Below are 22926 nucleotides of genomic sequence, written 5' to 3' on the forward strand. Positions count from 1 at the left end.
CCCAAAGCAAAATGATAAGTCGTTCCTGTAAGTCATTGTAAAATTGCACAGGTTGTTTTTCTTCTGCGAGGGAGCTGTGCACTGTTCGGTTTCCATAAAGCAGAAACTGAGTAAAGACCTGGCATTTTAGAGATCACAAACCCATCTGGGTAAATATTCAGTAAGCATAATTCAGGATTAGAAAGAGGCACCTCTTCACCAGTGATCTGATTACATGTATACAAGACTCTCTACCAAGAACAAGAGTATCAGGCCGCATTCCCACATATAATGAAGCTGAGATCCATTCAGACAATTACATTTATTGTCGAATAAACTTCTGATTCACCAGAATAACTTCCTTATAACTCTTCTTTCTCGGGTAAATCATTGGTGAGATCTGTTCACCATGCAGTACTTTATGAAATGATTCTTTGTGTATAATTTGTGTCATAAAGAAATCTTCTAAGGTAGATTGAGAGGGAAGATTCATGTCATTAGACGGCCCAGCCAGTATAAAATTTCACAGTTGAAGATACTTTTAAAAAATACTTTGAAGGTATGCCAAACATAGTCCCAAGTTCTTCAAAAGACATAAAGTTATTGCTGATCGCTGTAGAGATCAGTCCTAGCTGTACGCTGTATTGTCCAAGACTCGTGGGTCAGCTCTAGCTGGTCAACAAAAACATGATCAAAAAATTGGGACTAAACAACTTTAAGTGCAATATCATACCGTGACATTTTTAATGTGTTTTGGAAAAATCAGTATACAGTGTTGTGTGTTTTACAAGCTATTACAGCATAAAATCACAGAATAAATGGGCAGACACTACAGCTTTGACACTGCCTGATATGTAACAGCAAATGCAACCACCCTGCAAAGTGAAATAATAGTGCTTGAAACCAGCAGTTATTGTCAGATCATCACAGAGGCACCTGGCCAGCTGTCCACTTGAATACACTCCACACCTCCTCAATGCCTTGAAGACACAGAAATATAAGGCTGTACATGGATGGATGTTTTCTATAACTATAATAGATTTCTATCAATTAGGGTTTCAAGAGCCATTTCTTATTTGATGTCAGAAGGGAGAAAAATTCCCAGATTTTACATATTGCTGATTGATAGCAGTATGTTGCTGGGTGGAGTGATACCTCTTCTAATTATTTATTTATTCATTTGTACATACATCATTCCAGTGCTGTAATAAGCTTGTTCACACGAGACATGTGCTTGTGTGTTTATTTCTGGTGGATAAATTACCTATATTTACAGAAAGAGGTAAAACGTTCAGATAAAAATATTTAAAAGGAGAGCATTTTTATATTTTACCTGCTGCTGCTCCCTCGGTGTTGGCTCTACATGCATAATTTGTCACCTGTGATGTAACATTGTAAGCCAACAGACTTGAGCTTTGCTGGTCCTAGAAAACAGAATCACAGGAGTACCATATAACTGTCCCATTGACCCAAATAGAAAGTGGGCGTGAGGGTTTCTGGCACACAAATGAAACACTGTTGTGTGCAGCAAAATGTAGCCCATATCATAAATAAAGAAAGTATTTATTGGAGTGATAAAACAGGTTTTGACTGAAATATGATATTCGATGACCTCTCCTCTCCCCTTAATGACGAGTTTTGACACCTCATTATAAATCAATAAAGAATTTGATGACCAGTTGAGTAGTTTCTTCTTTTTTTTTTTCTTTTTCTTTTTTCTTTCAATGGGCAGCTCATAGGTAGAGACCAACCTCACTCTCTTCTGATGGAAAATCTGGGATTTTGTTCTATAACCAACCCTGCAATATGACAGAAACCACTCAGTTCAGAGAAGAGCTTCAAGGGTTATTCCTAGTAGGCTTTCAAGGGGAAAAGAGGCAATCGGAGCCAAATCCTAGAAGATTATTATTCTACATTCCCACTTGGCTACTTTTCGCTGCTCCCTTGCCACAATGAGCCGCTACGGAGGGTATGTGGCCACGGTTACCCTTTGTAACACAACCCCAAAGGGGATTTGTGTCACCAGCTACAAACAAGCCAGTGTTGACCACTACAACGTTACTACTCCATGCAACACTTATGTTTTCCATTTAAAACACCTTAGTCCTCACAAGTACGGACCCGCAGTAAATGGTAAATGGTGCTTTAAGAGTCCCTAAGAACCCCAAAGCACTTTACACATTCAGTCATCCACCCATTCACACACACATTCACACACTGGTGATGGCAGCTACATTGTAGCCACAGCCACCCTGGGGCGCACTGACAGAGGCGAGGCTGCCGGACACTGGCGCCACCGGGCCCTCTGACCACCACCAGTAGGCAACGGGTGAAGTGTCTTGCCCGATTACAAGGCGAACTCCCAACTCTTGAGCCACGATCTCCCCCGCAGTATACAAGAAAAGACACCCACAGAGGACACCAAGCATTTTCCATTATCTCAGCATTGACCAGTGGTACACACAAGGACACACAGCCTCAATAGTCTCAGTAGTCTCAATAATAAAACAAAAGCTAAGGAACCAGCTAAAACTAAATCATTATTGGGTGCTGAAATAAATACTGTTTCAATATTTGTGACATTGATTTTTTTTTTATTTTTTCCCCCCACTGTTTGGCCCTTTCTTGCCTTTTGCATCCTTGGTAGATTGGTAATACGACTTATTTTTTTCACTTTAATACCTGGGCTCTAATCCTGTATGTGCTCATATCGATTTTCAGCCTCGGTGTCAAAATCTACTTTTCTCATATGTGACGTCCCAGTGTCACTCTTTCTTTTCCTCTGAAAATCCAGTTTCTGCATCATTTTCCAGCACATTAATTAGCTGGAGACACAAACCAGAAAGATGCTCTTTAAATCCAGGAAAATAAATTGTTTGGGGAAAATAGGAAACACACGAGTTGATTGTTTGGGTTCTGCTTGGTGCTGCCCACTTTACAGACATTCTACATTCTTATCTAATGCATTGTTAATAGACAAGAAAATGTAAAAATTGGGGGCAGAGTGCTTAGACATCTACTAGTGGGATTAGCAAAGCAAGGGCAAGCGGTAGAGATAAATGTTGAGCTCTAAAATAAGTTTTGGAATTCACTGCTGGGGCCTAAATGTAAGAAGTGGCCACTGCTCTCCTCTTTAGTCAGTAGTCGTGGGGAAAAAAATAACTATCCGAAATAGATTCACTATGTGTGTAATCTTCTACACAGATCAAAAAGGCTTCTGTTTCGCTCTGCACTTGCGCTCTGTGTCTATTCCAGTTTCTCATCTATTTTGCCTTTTTGGCATATTATTTATCAGACAGAGTGAGCGCTTGGTACAAAATGTCCTAAACAACATGCTGTGTGTGTACCAGACTAAGAGTCACTGTCAGAATTCAGATTGTTGAGTTGTTTGATGTCTTTGGCTAATAAATGCCTTTTCATCTTTGTTGCAAACTTAAAAATACACACACAAAAATGTGAGCGAGTATCCACGTATTAAATTGCACTGACACAGTTGACACAGAGTTTGTTGTAGACTGGACTCTCTGAAGCCACATGGGGGATGCCTCTCTCACAACAGGCCACCCCCACTGTGCTTTCTGACAGTCTGACCCCAGATCTGCTTTGATCTGCTTTGACTCAATCCCTTCAGTAAATAGCCAAGCACCTTTAGTCCTCCAAAAGTGGGAGTGCAAGATGCCAGGTTGTCAAATGCACAAAGCCTACATGTCAACACATTTATTCAACAGGTCAGTTTTGACAACAAGGCGGCTCAGTCACAGGATTCAGCTTTCATTCACACGCTAGCGAACCGGGCAGGATCTGACAAACTCAGACCACCAATGTTTGTCTTCTTCCTTCCCTTCATTCACTGCCAATTGTTCTAGTGATTGCAGAGGAATCCATTGACTCTGGTCACGCTTAACTAGATTGTGACTGTGGAGAAACATTGTGCACAGAGACATTAGACAGCTAATTTCGGCTTCTGTTTGCCTCGCTTGTTGTTGCTGTGCGTGACGCGCGAGGGGATGCAGGGAAATGTTAGAGCTGTGAAACGATTTAGAGCATGGCTGTATACACAATTGAAGTGACATGCCGCCCAATTTTGACTTCCCAAATTAGTATGGTAGTAAAATTTAATGACTCCAACTGTATACAAGTGTGAAACTAATGTTGCTGAAATTACCGTCTTATTGTTTGCTTTCAGTTCCATAAAATATTGACTGCTTTAACGACTATTGTAAACTCTCAGTCCCAAAGACCGAAAACTGTGAGATTATTTCAGACCTGAAGCTCCACCTCTCTGCCTGACTTTCTGCTCTGCCGTGTCTTCTCAGATGCCTGTGCCTTGGGGGACACAAAGTCTCGGGTGACTGACAGCTCCCAGTCCCCGAGGTACCGCATCAGGACGGAGTCAGAGCAGGTGTCTCTGTACTCCCCGGAGCAGTCCTCCCTTCATGAAAGTGAGGGTCTGTTGTTGCCTTCTCTCTACATTCTGCAGCCCTCTCTTCTGCTCGCTTTCTCTTGCCTCAGCGTTGTTCCACTACACTGATGCCAGTTTTGAAAACAATTTTCTTTAATTTTATACCTTATGATTACACTCTTTATTTTTATTTTTTGTCTTTCACCGTTATATTCTTTAGGATAAACTGTTATCAGTATGAGCATAAGGTATAAAAGGCTGGATATTTACCATGGCACACTGAGTAATAGCTTGACAAAACTGTTACCCACCCCCCTGCTGTGCCATTTGTCATTAGTAAGGCTATCCTAAGTAAAGGTCACATCTGTTATGAAACCCTTTATGATGTGTCCCTGTGCCTCTAACCGGTCTCCATACTCTCCCCCAGCATTTCATTCTCGTTTTTCTCTCATTATCTCTCAGGATCTGGAGGGAATTCGTGTAGCTCAGCTCAGATGAACTCGTACTCGGACAGTGGTTACCAGGATGCCAGCAGCAGCTACCTCAGCAGCCAGAACCTGGGCAAGGCTGAACTAAGGGTGCAGCATTCCTTCCCCGGTGCTGGCACTGGCACACTGATGAGGAATGCCAGGGCTGAGGGACAGGCTTCAGCCCAGGTACTGACGGTTGTTTAAGTCGAGATTTATCTCATCATGCGTCTTGTTCAAAGGGTCGTGAAGTTTAATTGCTCCAGAATTGCTGTTGAGTTTATTAGTGATTTATGGCTTTAATGCACAGAGGGATCGAGCACCACAACCTAATCACGCTTCTTACAGCTTCGTGTATAGAGAATGCTGAGAAACCAAATGGCGCCGTCACACAACAGAGGAGGGGAGCACAAGGAAAATAAATATGTCTCAGAGTAAAGTCATGCCCTGTAATGAATTGTTTTATGCAATGTTGTTTTATGCAGCATGTCATTATTATTACAGTACATAATTTTATAGCTCCTCCTGAATGTAAACTAAACCACAGAGCCTTTTTATTTTTTTTCTCTTGCTTGCAGGTCACAACAGCAGTGCCTGGCCGAGCTATGCGAAGGGTCAGCTCAGTGCCTTCTCGCTCTCACTCGCCAGCCTACGCGAGCAGTATGTCCCCCTCCCGTGGTTCCCTGCGTACCTCAGTTGGCAGTGCCTACGGCTCCCCCATTGTTACAGAACCCAAACCCCTGTCCGCCATCTATTCTACAACATTGCCCTCTGCCCAGCGAACCAGTACTACGGGCGGCGGTAGCAGTGGCTCACCCTACAACACTCAGAAAAACTCCCCCGCTGCACTGCGTCGCATGGGCTCCACAAACTCTCGATCTAGCCGCACCACCTCACCCTACCAGGCCTCAGCAGGGTCACCCTCGGGCCGCATGGGCTCACCTCTGACGATGGTCGACAACGTCAACCCTCCGCTGACTAAACAGCCTACTCACACTTCGTCTCCAGTCAGGGCTAGTATGACTGCCGTGCCCCAGCACTACAGCTCCACTCTGCCCCGCTCCCTGCTCCACAACACCGACCCCTACGGACCCCAGAGTTACGACATTTACGAGAGAATGACGCGACCTGACAGCCTCGCAGGTGCTCTGCTGCACACACACACGCACACACATACTTGCTCTGTACGGTGCATCACTATTTTACATATATTCTTTTGAAAGTCTCAGCATAAAATTACTGACGCTTTAATATCAAGTCTGCTAACATAAGTTACAAGTGTTTTGTGTTTTGTTCCGCCTTTCTTGGCATGTTAAACGATACAGTTATGTTTGCTTTGTGCAGACAGGGATGCACTCTTGTATAATTATTTCTCAGGCATGTTTCTGACTCTTTTGTTTCATTTACTCAAGCTGAAAGCAAAGAGTGAATGCGAGGTCAGTGGTTGCCCTAGAGTGTCACCAAAACATAGTTCTTGCGCGAAGACAAATATTGGCTCAGAGTATAACAAGCTGCTTATCATAGTTGGTATTGCTGTTAAACATAGACTAAGAAACCAAGTCTAGGAATCGGTATTCATTAGCTTTTTTGCTAATTGAGTGCTCTCAAGCAAAAATACTTTAGTATTAAACAGCTTGTGCAGATCACACATCTGCTTTACTGATTACATTCTGATAGAAACCATGTTATTATTATTTGATAGTCTGCCTTTAAACTATTGTGTCAGAGGAAGAACTAAGTTTAAATTATTTCCAGGCAGCTTCACTTGCCTTTTCTGGTTTCAAATAAATCAGTTGCTTCAGTTACCACACCTAAAAGAGGTGTAACCTTGCACAAGCGCAATTCACTTATGCTACAGTCACACAAAAGAAAACAGTGGTTGGCACGGTTATTACGACTGCATGCAACAACTTTGATCCGATTGCTTTTGAAATGGTTGCTTTGACGAAATTTCAGATTTGTAACTAGTGTGACTGAGGCGAGAGGTTTAACTACCGAACGCCACAGAAACCATGATTTTCAGCTGCCTTTAGTTTTGCTTTATGTGAGAATCAAGGCTACTGCTTGATATTACGCATGTGTGGCATTCATACAGGGGAAAAAACGTTTTTGTTTTGTGGTTAAATAACTGACAGAGCATTTAATCATAAACACAAGGTGCCCCCGTAGTGGAAATAACAGAAAGTGAAGAAAATGATTCCACAAAACGTGATGGCATTCCTTCAAATCCATTGTTCTGATGAGTGCATTATCTAGGCTATATTGTGGGCAATCACTGAGGCAGGAAAGGGGGTGGCTTTGTGTGTGTGTGAGAGAAGTATGCCAGAGATCAGGAAGATAATTAATTGGAAAGCGTGCCTGTGCAAACTAGTTTGTCATTCTTAAGAGAATCCTGAGCAAATGAGGCAAAAACAAGAGCTGACTAGTGTTTGCTTGCTAAACACACGTATCTTGTCCCGGTGTTTTCCACACGGCAACAAGAATTGATGGACGGAGATCAGCCTGCAGCCTTTCATTTTCTGCTCCCGTTTTCTGTAGAATCTCCAGGACATTAGATCATAGTCTAGACAAATAATGACAACTACAGATAACCATGATTATTCAGTGGGAATTTCAAACTGATGAAACACTGCTCCGCTTTTGGTTTTGCCTCCACGTCATAAAATAACACGTTACTCAGAAAATCAGTGTAGTGTTACTTTGAGGTTAACTGACACTTATTTCCTCTTGACTTGATGCTGCCTTGGGATTTTCTCAGATGCCCTCGTTGATGGTGACATACAAGGTGAATTCAGTTTTGTTTTGTTTTGGTGGTTGTGTTACTTCAGCTCATCATCTGTTCTGTTTACATAAAGGTGCTGTGTGTGTGTGTGTGCACGACTTGATCTTATTTATTTTATTTATGTCTAACGCTCATGTACGACCAGTTGCCATTGTTAACGTCTAATAAACACACGTGCGTTGTAGCAAGATCACTGGGAACATGCTGCTAAATATCTTTACATTAAATTTTGATGTAATGTATTAGCTATCCTTGTAAAATTTTAAAGGAAATACTCGCTCGCGCTTCAGGTAAATCCTTCCACCATCTGAAAGATTAGTATTGCTTTAAATTTCTGAAGGAACACGCAGTCCTTTAAGATGGAAAGGTTCAGCTGCGTAATAAAACGTATTTTTATTCATTTTGCTTGTAGCGCATCAACCAGATATTTATGATAAAAATTAACTGGCAAAATAATTTTTAATTGAGCGAAATTGCCTTTGCATCTGTTCGAGCTGAATCACATGGGATAATAACCAAAAAGGCAGAAGTTAATGATGGCAGCTGGGTGTCGACTGTGGAAGTGTAATGAAAGGTCAGTCTTGGCCTTGCTGCTAGCTGTTTCTCGTGACTGCATGCTGCTTCTTTCCTCAGTGGGATGGAACTGTCTTTAAATGTTTTAATTTTGGGTGAATTTGTTGTTTTTCTGGCCTTTTATGAAACATCACAGGCCTTTCCACATGCATTTGTATTTATTTATTACACTAGCCTGACTTAGTAGTAGTTCAGAGCTTATCATTGTTACTATGGAAATGTTCTTAAAGTGAGATTGTTTTTTATTACCCAGACTCACTGCACACACAAACACAGATGTTGCTACTTTGACTGATGATTTCTCCAGCAGAGCCAAAGGGTTGTCAGCCTCCTGAGTAGTGTAACAGTAATAGTAGAACAACTTCACTCCTCGGTGTCCACAGCTGTCTGCCTGTGTGTGTGTGTGTGTGTGTGTGTCGTCAAGGGAGTATAAATCTGGCCAACAAACCGAGCTTTCTGTTCCTTCTGCTTTCCTTCATTTCTTTGTCACCTTCTTTGTCCTCCCCCTTACAGTCTTCCTTTTTGTCACAAACACATCATCTACACTTTGCAGTAATTTTTCACAAGTGTCCAATGAGCCATAGTAGAAGGAAATGGGACGATCACACAATCAGACTCAATTGCAAGGATTTGGCAAACACCATCCAGCAGCCTGAACTTGATGTTGTAGCTCTTGGTGGTTTTCTGTCAATATCTATCAGAAAGTGTTTTTCCTCCCCCTCCTCCTCCTCCTCACCTTTTTCTTGGTTCATCACACACTTTTTGGTTCTCTCTGCTGCCTTTTCGTCACACTTCTGTCCACCTTTTTGTGCTTCATTTGTGCCCTTTCTCCTCCCTCCACTCTTCTGACTACTCATCCACCTGGCTCCCCTCCCTGCCCTGTCACTGGCATGATGTCAGAGCTTCCCTCTGCTGCTGAAAATGGAAAATGAAGATAAATTGTCCCTAATAATGTGCTCATTACGCTCCATGTCCCTTTCAGAGAGGAAGGAAGAGAAAGGGGGGGAAATAGCACATCTCAATGTCTGCATTTTCATTTCGCCATCCAGGCTACCGGGGTAGTTTTAGCTGTGGTGCAATCGAATTTTTACCCCTTTAGGAACTTTCATGCGTAATGATTTTCTGATAATCATCCCCGTTTTCTTTGAGGAGTTCCGTTTGTTTAGAGAGGGTTCTTGAAATGTATTTTTCTTGAAGGATACATTCAGCTGCATCCATTTAAGTGTTTGTTTCTCCAGGGAAAGCACGCGCCAAGCAGCCACCACCCTTTATCCAGCCTCTGCCAAGTGTAATCTGTTAAAGCCACGGTGAGAGGACTGAGGGGGAGAATTAAATGACTATAACGCAGCAGGAATGTGGGCCATTCATCCTCAATAGACAGCAGTATGTTATTTCTCCCTGACAATTTGCAGATGCCTTTAGAAGTGACTGCAGCCCTTCTATCGGGGGACAGATTAGTCTCTGCTAAGGTTGTTTGAATGTTGCTACTTTCAGGAGTCAGGCTGCTGAGAGGCAGAGATATGCATGAAGGTTCCTGTGCCTGGGAGATTCTCTCCCACTCACTCGGTCACAGCTGTGCCAAAAGCTCTGTTTATGTGGCTAGGCTTTACATGGAATGAGAGGTCTCTGGTGGTCCTAGACAGCCTCATTAACCCTCTTTTCATTCATCCTCTCGTTCCCATCCCCTCCTATACTCTCGGCTACTTTCTTTTCCCGCCTTTCCTTATGTCTTCCCACCACCTCTTCTCTCTCCATCTCCTCACCCTCTCCTCACCCTCTTCAAACCTTTGAACAAGAGAAGCTGAACTGATTTCCTGCCAAGCTGCTGCTAGTGGTTATTGTGCACACAGCTATGGCGTGAAAGGCTGCCTGCACTATTGAGTGCACGCAGTGGCAGAATTTTTCTTCTTTACTCTGTTTTACTACTTCCTTCCAACCTTAGTTTATGTCTTTGTTTATATGGCTATGGAGTGGAGAGTCAGAGCTTGGGCGTTTCTTTAGGTTTTAGGGGGTTAAAATTTTTTATAGGAAACACACATAAACAAAACAGACAAGCTTTTTTAGGTTATGATATATGTTAGTTTTGCCTTATTTCAACCCTCTTTACTTGACAACACTTTGAAGTTTACAAAAAAATACTTTCATTAGTGAGGGAAAATCAGTCAAAAACAATCAAATCTTCAATATATAAATGAAGTCCACAGCCTTGTTTAAACCTTTCCATATTTCAAGGATGTTTGCAGCACTCGCCATCATTTAATTTATTACTATGCAATGGCTAAAAAGCCAGTCTCTAAATTTAATTTAGAGTAAATGTTTTAAAATCTGTCATAACCTTGACAAAAAACTGGGTGCTTTGTCAACACTGTTTTACCCAAAATGGATTGCACTTGTTGTGATCTCTTCCATAAAATGCTCTTGCTGTCAGAGAGCACTTAGAAGCTAGGACACCATTTTTTTTCTCCAGCTTTCAGGTCAGGGTCAGACTGATATTTTGGCAAGAAATGCTCATTTACTTGCAATTTAGACTTTGATAGAATTTAATCTATATTTGTGTGTTTATTTGATTGATTAGGGGAAAAGACCTGCCCACTGAGCCTGGTGAGAAGTTGACCTTAAAGCGGAGTTATTCTGCTCAATTCCAGCTCCGTATTTTAGTTTCTGGGTTCTGTATGATACACGGTAGGGCTGTGCGATATGACCAAAATCTCATATCCCGATATAAGAATTCTATCGTCCGATAACGATATAAATCACAAAAATGTAACATTTTCTGCAAATTCTGTGAATCTCAGGCAGCTCGACTTGCGGGAAGTGTTTCCAGCTGCGCGTCATGTAGCTGGAGTCCAGTGTTTTAACCGATGCATGAAACTATACATTTTTAGACATAAGTTGTAAAGGCCGCTGTTTTCTTTGTGAGTATTTATTGCACGGCGTGCTGCGGGGAAAAGCCTGTTCTAACGTTTGAGTCTAAGGTCTATTTTTTAGCACCTGGCGGCTCTTTTTTTTAAATTCTCATCTGTAAATAATCTGCTCTTTCACGTGATTCAGTTTATTTTGAAAAGTCTAAACAGGATCTTGAGCTTTATTGTGAAAGGTTTATGTGGAACATAAACAAGCGGACACGCTGTTAACGTCTTTGTTGCTAACCACAACACATAGGAACAGGCGCTTGTCCGTCCATAGTGTGGTTATATAAAATATAAGAGAAAGAGAGAACTTTAAGAAATTAATATAGCCACTACAGTGACCATCAAAACAATGAAAAAATATTGCCGTAAAGAGTTTATTTTGTGACACCACGAAACAAACGATAGCGAAAAATGAAATGATAGACGTTTTTATATCGTCATCCGATATATATCTTTATATCGAACAGCCCTAATTTAAATACAAATCTGTATCTATCTAATACTGGGCTTTAGTGCCGCCCACCCTCCCACCCCAGTTAATCCATTGTCTGAAACAAGTTTTTTTTTATGTCCTTTCGTTCAAGCCAACTTTCTTCTTAAAGTTAAGGTTGGTCCTTATAAACAGAAGGCAAACCACCTGCTGTGCTCACGGGTATAAAACTGTGTGGCTGAGATAACCGTATTAATTACATCCCATGTCTGTGATCTCAAAGATATTCAAGAGTTGGAGAAATTCTCTTAAGCTGAGCCTTTAGAGCAGGCTGAAGCCTAAGCTTTCGGGTCACAAGGATTATTTTATTATTATTATCTATCTTGTTATTTAAAACTTTGGACATTTTAAGCATAGACCACTCTAACTGCACATGTATGACTGAAAATAAGGAAAATCCTTTTTTTAAATCTGTTTTTTTTTTTTTTTTTACAACTTCTGCTAATATCAGCTAGTAACTTGGACTGCAACCATTATTTCAATAAAACTACACCATTAAGCTAGTTAGTTGATTCTCTGCATGTTTATTCAGATTGAGGTTACCAGGGTCCCCTAACCAGCTGCCCAATGCCTCATCCTATGCTTGCCTCAGTGCATGTAAAGGCTCTGTGTTTCAGAGGTCAGCCTCAGTCTAGTCTACCATCTACATCTGAAATTTGTACTCGTCTTGCCTCCAGAGTCTCTCTGCTCACAAATGAGGCAAATATGTTTATTTATTAATGTCCTCAGTCTCAAATTGTGACAATACTCCCTCATTTAGCTGGTTCTGCATGGCAGAGCTCGTGTTGAGCAGCAGTCTGTGCCTGAGCTCATGCAGTTGGAGAGGACCCAAGTGACGTTTGGGGGCTTGTGAAATGTGCAATAAGCAGTAAGTTGCCAACTGTATACTGGCCCACTGGGGTTCACAGCTTAGTGAGCTTCAGTGATGTGAGGTTTAAAACAAACATTACTTAAATGGTGTTTGTTTAGGTTTGTTTGATGAGAATGGAGATTAAAGAGGAGCAAACGCCTTTATGTCCACGCTGTCCTCTACAGTTCATCGTACCAGTTTATTTTTAATTGGTCTGTACAGACCAAATAAAAATAAAGTTTGGACTCGTAACCTTTTTTGCGATCTTCAAAATGCGACGGTAAAGCACGACTATTATTCTGCTTCTTGTTATGTCACAGCAGAATAGCTCAGCTCTGAGTTTAACTTGATTAGGGGATGATTGGGTGAGACATGCTATAATTGTGGTCCATTTTCAGACATTAGCCCTTGGTTATTTTGATAGAAATTTTGCAGCCCATTACCCCCTCCTGTTTAAATTAACAGGGCCCCCTTTTTAATCAGATTTTTCATTCATTTTCTTTTCCTTCTTCAGTACAAATTCTACTCAAATGAACTACCCTCTCCTATCGATTGTTTCAGTTAAGCATTCTGTGTTTTGGGGAGCAGGGAAATGAATTTGCTTTTTCAAGTTTGAGTTGGTATAGAGTGAGAACAGATGGTGCAGGTATATACGCTGCCATGCACATTATATTGGAGCCAAAAGTTACTCTTCCAAAGTTTTGTCATAACATTATAACCACAGCAACTTTTGTTGACGTCTCATCGTCTCTTTAAAACATAACTAAGAACGCTTTAATCATATTCTTATGTTCCTTGAGAAAATGTCAACATGTCAAGTTTTAACTTGTTTGTGGTTACATATTAAGGTATTACAAAGGCCTTTTTTTTTTTTTAATGATTTTTCTTTTATATACTCTCATCCAGTCATGGCAAAAAGAAAGATGACAACATGTGTCATGTGTTCTTTTTACACACTGGGACATAATAAAAATGAAAGTCCTAAAACCAGCTTAATATAACTTCCAATGAACTACAAAACATGGCATATTACACATCGATTTAACAAATCAAGTGTTCTTATGTCTCTTATTACTTCCATAGGTAGGTACATAGTAGCCAGTAGAGGCAGTAGCAGTGCTGCTAATCATATGTTCTCGATTGAGCATCAGAAGTGTGAGTACCTCTGTAAAATTTCAGGTTTTGTCACTTTGTTGGCTGGAGCTCTCAGTTATGTGTTAACACATAGCCAAGTAGGGAATACATTAGCAGTGATCTTAAAGGGGCAATTGATGCTGCCCATAACTCTCAGCAGGGTTTTAAGGTCACTTCCAAACAATTTGAAGTCTACATTGAAAAAGGTTAATCACGAGTGGAAAACATTCAAGACGGCTGCCAATCTTTCCAGGAGTGGGCGTCCCAGAAAATTCAACCCAAGGTCACATTTTGTAATGCTTGGAGAAACTGCAAAATAACCCAAGAAGTACATCTCAGACTTTTAACTACCTGAAACCGTGCACAATTAGTAAAGTACAATTTAAAAAAAGAAAAACCTCTGCATAAAACAAAACAAGTATGGGTTGCTTTTCTCTTTAAAAAGAACACGGCAGCACAGCTTAGCTTTTCAAAGTTGCAGCTAAACAAACCACAAGACAAGATGGTTGGCCACAATGCATGGCACCACATTTAGCAAAAAAACCCAAACAAAACATTACCACAAACATCTTGCACCAACAGTGAAGCACGGGGGTGGATGCTGATGGTTTGGGTTTGTTTTGCAGCTGCAGGATCTGTGTGCTTTGCAGTCTTTGAGTTGACCATGAACTCCTCAAAGTTTCAACGTGTTCTAGAAACAAATGTGTTCTAGAAACAAATGTGAGGCCATTTGTCCAACAGATACCTCAGCCTGAGTGAGACACTGTGGCTGGACCGTAAGAGAGCTGGAAAGAAGAGTGGGCCAAAATTCATCCATAGCTGCTGACTAATGGGATGCTTTTAGTTTTTCACACATTGCTTCTGCATTTTGGCATCATTTATATTAATCATGGCACTGGCTAACTTGTCTAACTTGCTATTGTTTTTTAAGACCTGGTCAAGGACTGATTATGTCCTGATAGGTAAAACCTTACAAGTGACAGAGAGTGTGCGAGTGTGCGATTTCACCTGCCTACCATGTGACACAATGTCAGTTTGTCAGATTGTTGGCCATGACTGCACGACCTCGCTCACGTTTGTTTTTGTTGGAAGTTTAGGCATTCCGAGGTTGGTAGAGTGAGACAATAGCAGTGTTTCCCTTTATATGGAAAGACCCAGAGCAGTGTGATGTTTCCTCATTCTGCTCTTGTTGTTTTACATCTGACCCGAGTCTGAGTCAGACAGAAATTGATGCTCGACTATGCCTGCATATCCTGTTAAAGTGACCTTTGTGAAAGGGATTTTTAATTAGACAATGGTTTCCTTTTCTCACCCCCGTCAGGAGAGCTTTTTGCTGATTATAGCATTTGTTTGTTTGTTATGTGAAACACTCTGTTGTTAATGGACTGATTGGTTTGCAGTGTCACTTCGGTATCTGCTCAGTTCACTTCAGTGACTCATTTTAGTCATTTCAACCAATATTTAGCATTTGCTTGTGCCTAGTTCCTGTTCACAAAAAGAAGCAGATGTGGGGTTTTCCCCAACTCATGTTTTGTTTTGTTTTTGTTTCATTTTTCATACTTTACTGACAGTCATATTTCTGTGAATTGAATTATTTCTTCAGCATGTGCAGTGCTTTCTATTCATTTTGATCAAGTTTGAAAATTGATTTAACCTGATACATAAGATAGGATCCTGTGAACATCATGTCTGCTTTTGTTTTTGTCAAAACTGCATTATTGCTGTAAAGCGATGCAGTGTCCCTTTTGTAAATCAGTGAACCGCACACAACAATGACATTAAGTTTGACAACAAAAGAAGACATGTTGTTTTCTGGGATTGATTATCTAAGTCTACCAAGTATCAGGTGACTTAAGTCACCTAAATACCGTAGTTTGGGGGGATCAAAGCACTCTTGCTGTTTCTTTTTGCAGCCACCATGTTTTCCACTGATGTTTTTAACATGCTGATACAGTTATCCTATAAGAATCATGAAAACATGGCCTGAAAGTCGCTGTCTTGGTCTATAATATTTTGAAAAGACACAGACACTAAATTCTTCCCATTTATATTCATTTGCAGGAATACGGAGCTCTTACGCCAGTCAGCACAGCCAGCTGGCCCCGGACTTAAGGTCAACCATCTCCCCAGACCGCCACATCGCACCAATCTATGAGGATCGGACGTACAAGGGCCCGTTGTATCGCAGTCCCAGCCACACCCACCAGAGCACGCTCTACAGGAGCACATCAGGTTGGCCCCACGTTATTATTAACTTTGGACATTGTTACTAATAATAGTTAGTAACAGTCTCCCTATGATACTAAAATTATGCGTTTCCCTCTCACAAGTAAGAATTTTGCTGCCAGATTGTTGGAAGAACCTGAGTTTAGTGTCAACAAAAGTGCAAAGCATCACCTACGCTAACAACTGCTATGAAATACTTGCTGTGGAGCCATGGGGAACATTTTTTAAAAGTCAGAAAATGCTTTTCCTGTCAGTAAGTTGAGGTGGCACAACTGTATGTATGCAGCTGGTTGCAGATGAATCTAGCCAGCAGAGATGGGTTAAAAAGAGAAAGCTTGAGAGAGGAGGCAGAGGACATCGTATACCGAGGTAATGTTTTTCTTGATGCTACGCGTCCCCTGCCACTCAGTGACAGTGTTGCACAGATAGAAGCTGGGAACCCCTGCAGTACCTTACAAACAACACAGTTTTTGATTTGAGTGTGTTTGTGTGCGACAGATCAAATCTACTAGAAACTCCATTTACCATCTTCTTTGCTTGTGCTGCATCTTCGTGCGGTAGAGCCAGGTCAGGATGAGCACAGAATTTTTACTCTATACATCCTCACATCAGAAGTGCCTTCTTCCTGTTATGTAGTTTCTTTGACTTTAAGTGTGTCAAAGTCTTTGCCATTTAATCCAGGTGTCTTTGACTCTTTCCCATATCCCCCATGGAGGACTATCGCTGTCCATGTGGGGGTCGGACATTTTTCTGTCTGCCCTTTAGCGCACAGTATGTTATGTCTTTCTTTTTTGCTTTTGTCTCTTGAGTTCTACTTTTCCTTTTCTCTTCCGCTGCCTCCATTTCCATCCTCCCTCCACTGTCAGACAGAAATGGGTGAGACATGAGTTAATGGGCAGGTTCTGATATGTCATCCTGCCAGAAAGGAGTCCATTACCCATGTGTCACATTGAGAATGAGAAGAAGGATGAAGGGGACAGCTTGGTTAGCCACATCCACAGCCTGTGCTCTTCCAGCTGTCCTGATGTTGGTATTTTCCTCTCATCATCTCTCCTGCCTCGGATACGCATGTTTAATTCCCATGACGTGCACGCGCACTCCATTCAGGCTTCTCCTCGGCACACCGGACATCTGCTTAGACCGATAAGTTCACTAATAAATGCTATTGGTGGTATGAAGAAGCCCCACAGACAAGCCACTGTAATGTGTTTATTCCAGCTATACTAAGAAAAGGCGAGTGGGATAGAGCTGGAGGGGGTGTTCAATATGGGGGCTTTGTGAGAGCTATCTCATTAGAAAAATCCAATTTGATCCCACAGTTTTCTTTGTTATGTTGTGAAATGAAATTTCAATGGGCCATTTCCCCCTATTGGCTTTCCATACATTTTTGGGGGCTTTTTCTGGAAGCAGGCAGTGTACTTTTTTGTGCAAGCAGGAGCAATGGAAGTATCGATCTTTTTCTGAGAAGGTGAGAAATGGAATCCAAATAGTTCTTGTAAAATTGCAAAGCTGCAGTATGTTGTTTATAATTTCTCTTCCAATGTCTTTGGCTGTGTAAGGTTACATTTTGGGAGATAACCATGTTGCGCAGTAGAGCTGCTGCCCAACATAGAAGTGCAGTGATGCGCGAAATTGTGTTTTTGGAGTAACCCCACCAGTTGACGTCTTGGCTGCTGGTAGGAGGGAGTTTGAGCACGCTCGTGCCAAGTTCTGTTGGATGGAGGATAGAGATCTGACCGGCGCAGCAGTCACGCTGCCTCATATCACGTGGCTCCGGTGAGAAGGAGGGCTGAATCCAAGCAGCTTGTTTATGCCGTTCTGTTTGTGACCCATTGTGTTAAAAAACTAGGTCATAATACCATTCGGTGCAAATGAAAAGAGGAAAGATGACTGAAGGGAGGTGCTCTCAGGCTGACTTCTTTTCTCCTTCTTTTGGAGCGCGCCTTGGTTTACCAAATTCTGTCTGCTTTGTTTGGCAAACTTAGCCTGAGCATAGGATGTCTCAGAGGAGCAAGAAGGCGGTGAAGAAAGGATTTGTGGATCACCAAGCAAGTTGAGTCCTCCTGTCCTCTTTGAAAACCAGCAGGATCCTTCTGGCTAACACAAGCTTGTAAAAGCAACAAGAAGTAAAGAGGTCTTTGAAGGAAAAGAGTTCTGCTTTGTGCTACCATGGGAGCTGTGTTTTATCCTCATCATTAATCTGTTCCAGATTTGAGAATTTGCTGAGCTTGTCAGAACAGCAGCATGTCTGTATTTCCAGCCTTGTTTAAAGATGTATGCCTATGGCGGGGAAAGTTGGAAGTTTAGCTGACGACGTCTAGACGCTGCTAAGATGTTTTTGTGTTTTTGGTCTTGTGTTTAATCTGAATGATTTGGATTTATCCCTTAGGTGTGGGCAGTCTGCAAAGGTCGTCTAGCCAGCGAAGTGCCATGACCTACCAAAGAAACAATTATACTCTTAACACATCAGCCACCTATGCTGATCCCTATCGCTCAGCACAGTACCGGCCTTCCGATCCCAATTACACCCGCCAGGCTGTTGTCGTGGATGATGGTGCCGCCCGCTCTCCTTCCATAGACAGCATTCAGAAAGATCCGAGGTAAGCTCGGCACACATTTCACTCTATTTCTATGCTTCTGTTTCCCTAAACTTATTCTGTGGTTAGTAACCAGTGTAGTGTAACATAAACCAGTAATCCAGGGGGACTACTTTTGCTTACAAGGCAGTCCTGTTCTGCTGGGTCAACACCGGTGTCCTCTTACTATTCAAACAGTGAACCTCCTGGGTAGACAGGCACACACAGCTCTGGCCGTTAAGCTGGCTCAACTATGCCTGGCCACTTAACAAAAGATTCTCACATGTGCTGAAGTGCTGTGTCTGCTCTTGTCGTGTAAGCGTAGAGAGTGGATTGACATTTGCAGTGACCCTGCTCATTGGGAAATTTGTTTACACTTGTTTATGCTGTTGTCTAAGTATTTAAAGTGAGTGCACCATGCTTATTTTATGTGACACCGGCCCATTCTGGAATGGCGTCAGAGTCAAAATTCCTCTAGAAACTTAATTTTAACATTGCTCCTGTCTAGGAAAGACTTGTTAGTTTAGCTCAAAGGCCACAAATTTAGTTCTAGCAGTCTGGGATTGTGGTGTGCATAATTCAGTCAGTGTGTCAAAGGTATTTCTCTTACAACTTAAGCCCCTTTCACTCTTTGCCTCCTTTCCATTAACCACTTTTCCCTAGATGTCTTAACAGGCAATTTCACTAGGTTGAATCTATTAACATTCATGTATCACTTTCAGCGAGGCAAAAATTTGACCTGTGTGCATTCACATTAACGGATGAGCATGCACAAGATTATAATGTACTCATGCACAATCTTCCTCATATGGGAAGTAGTGGCTCTATCAGTGTTGGTGTATATTTCTAAATGAAGAGTCTGAATTAGGGATAATAATTAGCATGAGTGCAGTTAAATGTTGTTGTCCTCAGTAGTCAGAACCAGAAGTGCCGGTCGATTAAAGTACTTATTGGTATTTTGTTATTGTGCAACACTAATTCAGGCAACTTGGATCCAATATGGATATAAACTACAAATTGACTGGTTGGCAGAGGTTTGATTTGATTTTGATTTGATTTTGATTTTATTGATTAGCATTCAAATTCCAATCTCAGTGAAAACAGTGAAAAAAAAAAAAACAAACAAACAGTGAAAACAGAACAAAAATCTACCATAAAGAAAGAAAGCATGAGACAAGGCTAATCAAAAGGTATTGGCTGAAGCATTTGCTTATTACGCCAACCCTTTTCACAAAATATCTTTTTGTATGCAGCTCCTGTACACAGGGCTTGAAGAAAATAATAAAACAAAGCAAAAACCAAACAAACAAACAAACAAAAAAAACAAAACAAAGAAAAAAAAAAACTTTCCACCTTAGATAAGTAACTACATCAAAGCAAAAGAATCAAGAGGTTGTTTTTTTTTTTCTCCTTTTTGCTCCTTTCATTCTTGATTTATATATTTTTCTATTACTCTATTTTTAAACATGTTTTTAAACAAGGAAAATGAACTACACCTTTTTAAATCACTGTCATAACTATTCCACAGGTTAACTCCTCTAACAGAAACACATCTCTGCTTTATATTTGTCCTTATCTTGTTTTTTTTAAAGAAATCTGTTCCCCTTAAGTCATATTGACTCTCTCTGACTTTGAACAGCTTCTGAGTACTGGGGCAAAGCAAGTTATTTTGTGCTTTATACATTATCTGTGCCATTTTATATTCAACTAAATCATAAAATTTCAGGGTATTCAGATTAATAAACAAAATGTTAGTTGGTTCTATATAGTTTGATTGGTTTATAATTCTTATAGCTTTTTTTTGTAACTTGAAAATATGAAGAGTGTTCGTTTTATATGCATTACCCCATATCTCCAGACAGTAAGTCATATATGGAAGCAACAGAGTACAATAAAGTGTGTATAATGTTTTTTGTTCAGGACATGCTTTGTTTTATAGAGAATAGCAATGGTTTTTGACATTTTTGTTTTCACGTGGTTTATATGAGACTTCCAACTCAGCTTATCATCAATTATCACTCCAAGAAATTTATTTTCGTACACTCTTTCAATTTCAATTCCATTAACCCTTATTTTAGATACATTTTTCATTTGTCTAGTGCCAAAAATAATCAATTTTGTTTTCTTTATATTTAATGATAACTTATTTACATCAAACCAGTTTTTTAATATATTTAACTCCTTTTCCGCTGTAGTCAGAAGCTGTTCTAGGTTTTTACCTGAGCAGTACAGAGTGGTATCATCAGCAAACAATACACATTTTAACAGTTTGGAAACACTACATATGTCATTTATATATAATATAAATAATTTAGGGCCCAGCACAGAGCCCTGAGGAACACCACAAGTTACCTTCAACTGCTTAGATTTACATTATTGAATTCGACATATTGATATCTTTCATCCAGGTAACTTTTCATCCACTTGTATGCTATCCCTCTTATGCCATATCTCTCTAGTTTATTCATTAATATAGAATGATCAATTGTATCAAACGCCTTTTTTAAGTCTATAAAAACACCAACAGTATATTCCTTATTATCCATAGCATTAGATATCCCTTCAACAAGTTCCATCACTGCCATTGAAGTGGACCTTTTCACTCTAAAGCCATATTGGTTATCACTTAGGAGATTATGCTTCTCAATATATTTATCAAGTCTATTAACAAATAACTTTTCTAAAATTTTTGAGAACTGTGGGAGTAGTGATATTGGCCTATAATTGGTAAACTGACATCTCTCTCCGTTTTTATGGATTGGAATAACTTTTGCTATTTTCATTTGTGAGGGAAACACACCAGTTTGAAAGGACAGATTACAAATGTATGCGAAAGGTTGCACTATATATTCTATAATACTTTTAACTAATATCATGTCAATACCAAAACAGTCAGTGGACTTTTTATTTTTAAATGTCTTCACAATGTTAATTATTTCTCTATGAGTTGCAGCACCAATGGGTGCTGCAACTCATAGAGAAATCTACAATCACAAATCATTTTGTCTAATTTTAAGTTTGAAAAATCCATTATTAGTATCTTAAAAAAGAAGTTTAGATACAATGCCTTCCTTTGTTCTTTCTTTAATGTGCTACATGCACAAACCCAATAATCTAAGTGTGACCTAACTGGACCTGCAAATGTAACTTCTTGGCTCTATCAGCCTGTCCTCAGGTGCTGAAGAATTCATTTTCAGGAAAAAGGTGCCTGTGGTTTTTAAGGAGGCAACCTTCTTCCAGTCGCTGCCGTCATGCTGATACCTTTTCACCCCACGTGTACTTTTAGAGAGTTCGCGTGGCGTGACCCAGAGCTAACAGAGGTGATTCACATGCTGCAGCACCACTTCCCATCAGTGCAGGCCAATGCAGCTGCCTACCTGCAACACCTGTGCTTTGGTGATAATCGAGTCAAGAATGAGGTAGGTGTTCTACCACTAATTCCTTACACTCTTATTACAGTGAGTTATTTCAACTTCTTATGTTATTCAAATTTTTTTGTTAGTTTATTGGGCCTGCCCAGATTTTGGAGATGTGCATATACTTTACCAAAAACTCTTAATATCTGGCAGATGAGAAGAGCAAAGCCAGCGACAGTCAAAGTGAAAACTGGCTTTTTAACTACAATTTTGTGGTATGACTATAGCAGTAACTTTGAGCTCTGAGTTAGCCTGTATAAATCATCCATCCATCCATCTGCTCTATGACAACTGAGATTGGTTGGAAACTATCCCAGTTGTCCTAGGGGGAGCGGCAGGGAACACCCTGGACAGGTTGCCAATCTGTTGCTGAGCTAACACGTGCAAACACGCAGCTATCCATGCTTATAATAACACTTAAGATCAATTTGGAATCACCAGTTAATGAAACCCCACTAACTGCATGTCTTTGGACTGTGGGAGGAACCTGCAATACCTGAAGAGAACTCTGTAGTTTTTGTACAATCATCTCCTTCAGCTGTGATCTATCTTATATGTCACACTTTACTACTTTACTAGAAGGTAAAACCTATCAGCGTGGGTTATCGCATACGAGCTTGTGGATTATAGAGAGGTATTTTTTTTAATGCGTGTTCCAAGAGGTTCACAATTACTTTTCTGAGCTAGTGTCAGCTTAACAAGCAGAACTGATGACTGGAGCTGTGAAAATGGAATTTAGGTCTGGAAGTGTGAGGCGGTCAGACAGTCAGGTGGTCACTTTGACACAGACAAAAGAAATTATTTGTAACTAGGAGATGTATTATTTGGTCAATTCAACTCGTCGAGCTGAAAAAGTTTAGAGCTACCAAAGAGTCACAAGAATGTGCACATAGTCACAATCACACTGCTCATGCACATCAGAAGCAAGTATATTTAAAGAAAAAACATCCACAGCTTACAGCAACAGTTAGAAAAATAAATAAATCCAAAGAGGCATCTGCTTTGGATTTGTCCTTTCAGACATTAGCATAATGGTGATTTTGACATATAAAGACTAAGATAAGTTATGAAGACTGTATTTTTTAGATACTGTTTTTCTTGGATGCTGTATGACAGAAG

At 40.6% G+C, this 22926-nt stretch overlaps 1 protein-coding gene across 7 annotated transcripts in view; it reads left to right on the plus strand.

The window, feature by feature from the left end:
- Window positions 1-22926, plus strand: part of LOC120731160 (plakophilin-4-like) — a 90548-nt gene that overhangs the window by 51612 nt on the left and 16010 nt on the right. For 4 of the 7 annotated variants that reach the window (XM_040028026.1, XM_040028024.1, XM_040028025.1 and 1 more), the window contains exons 5-11: window positions 4296-4427; window positions 4844-5037; window positions 5427-5991; window positions 7607-7633; window positions 15651-15821; window positions 18205-18415; window positions 21678-21810. In XM_040028026.1, coding sequence (XP_039883960.1) covers window positions 4296-4427; window positions 4844-5037; window positions 5427-5991; window positions 7607-7633; window positions 15651-15821; window positions 18205-18415; window positions 21678-21810 — 1433 coding nt within the window. The remainder of the gene's footprint in view (window positions 1-4295; window positions 4428-4843; window positions 5038-5426; window positions 5992-7606; window positions 7634-15650; window positions 15822-18204; window positions 18416-21677; window positions 21811-22926) is intronic. The other 3 variants (XM_040028028.1, XM_040028029.1, XM_040028030.1) reach the window with 3 other exon arrangements.

This window comes from Simochromis diagramma, unplaced genomic scaffold (assembly GCF_900408965.1).
Source record: "Simochromis diagramma unplaced genomic scaffold, fSimDia1.1 OVJJ01000343.1, whole genome shotgun sequence".
Taxonomy (NCBI): domain Eukaryota; kingdom Metazoa; phylum Chordata; class Actinopteri; order Cichliformes; family Cichlidae; genus Simochromis; species Simochromis diagramma.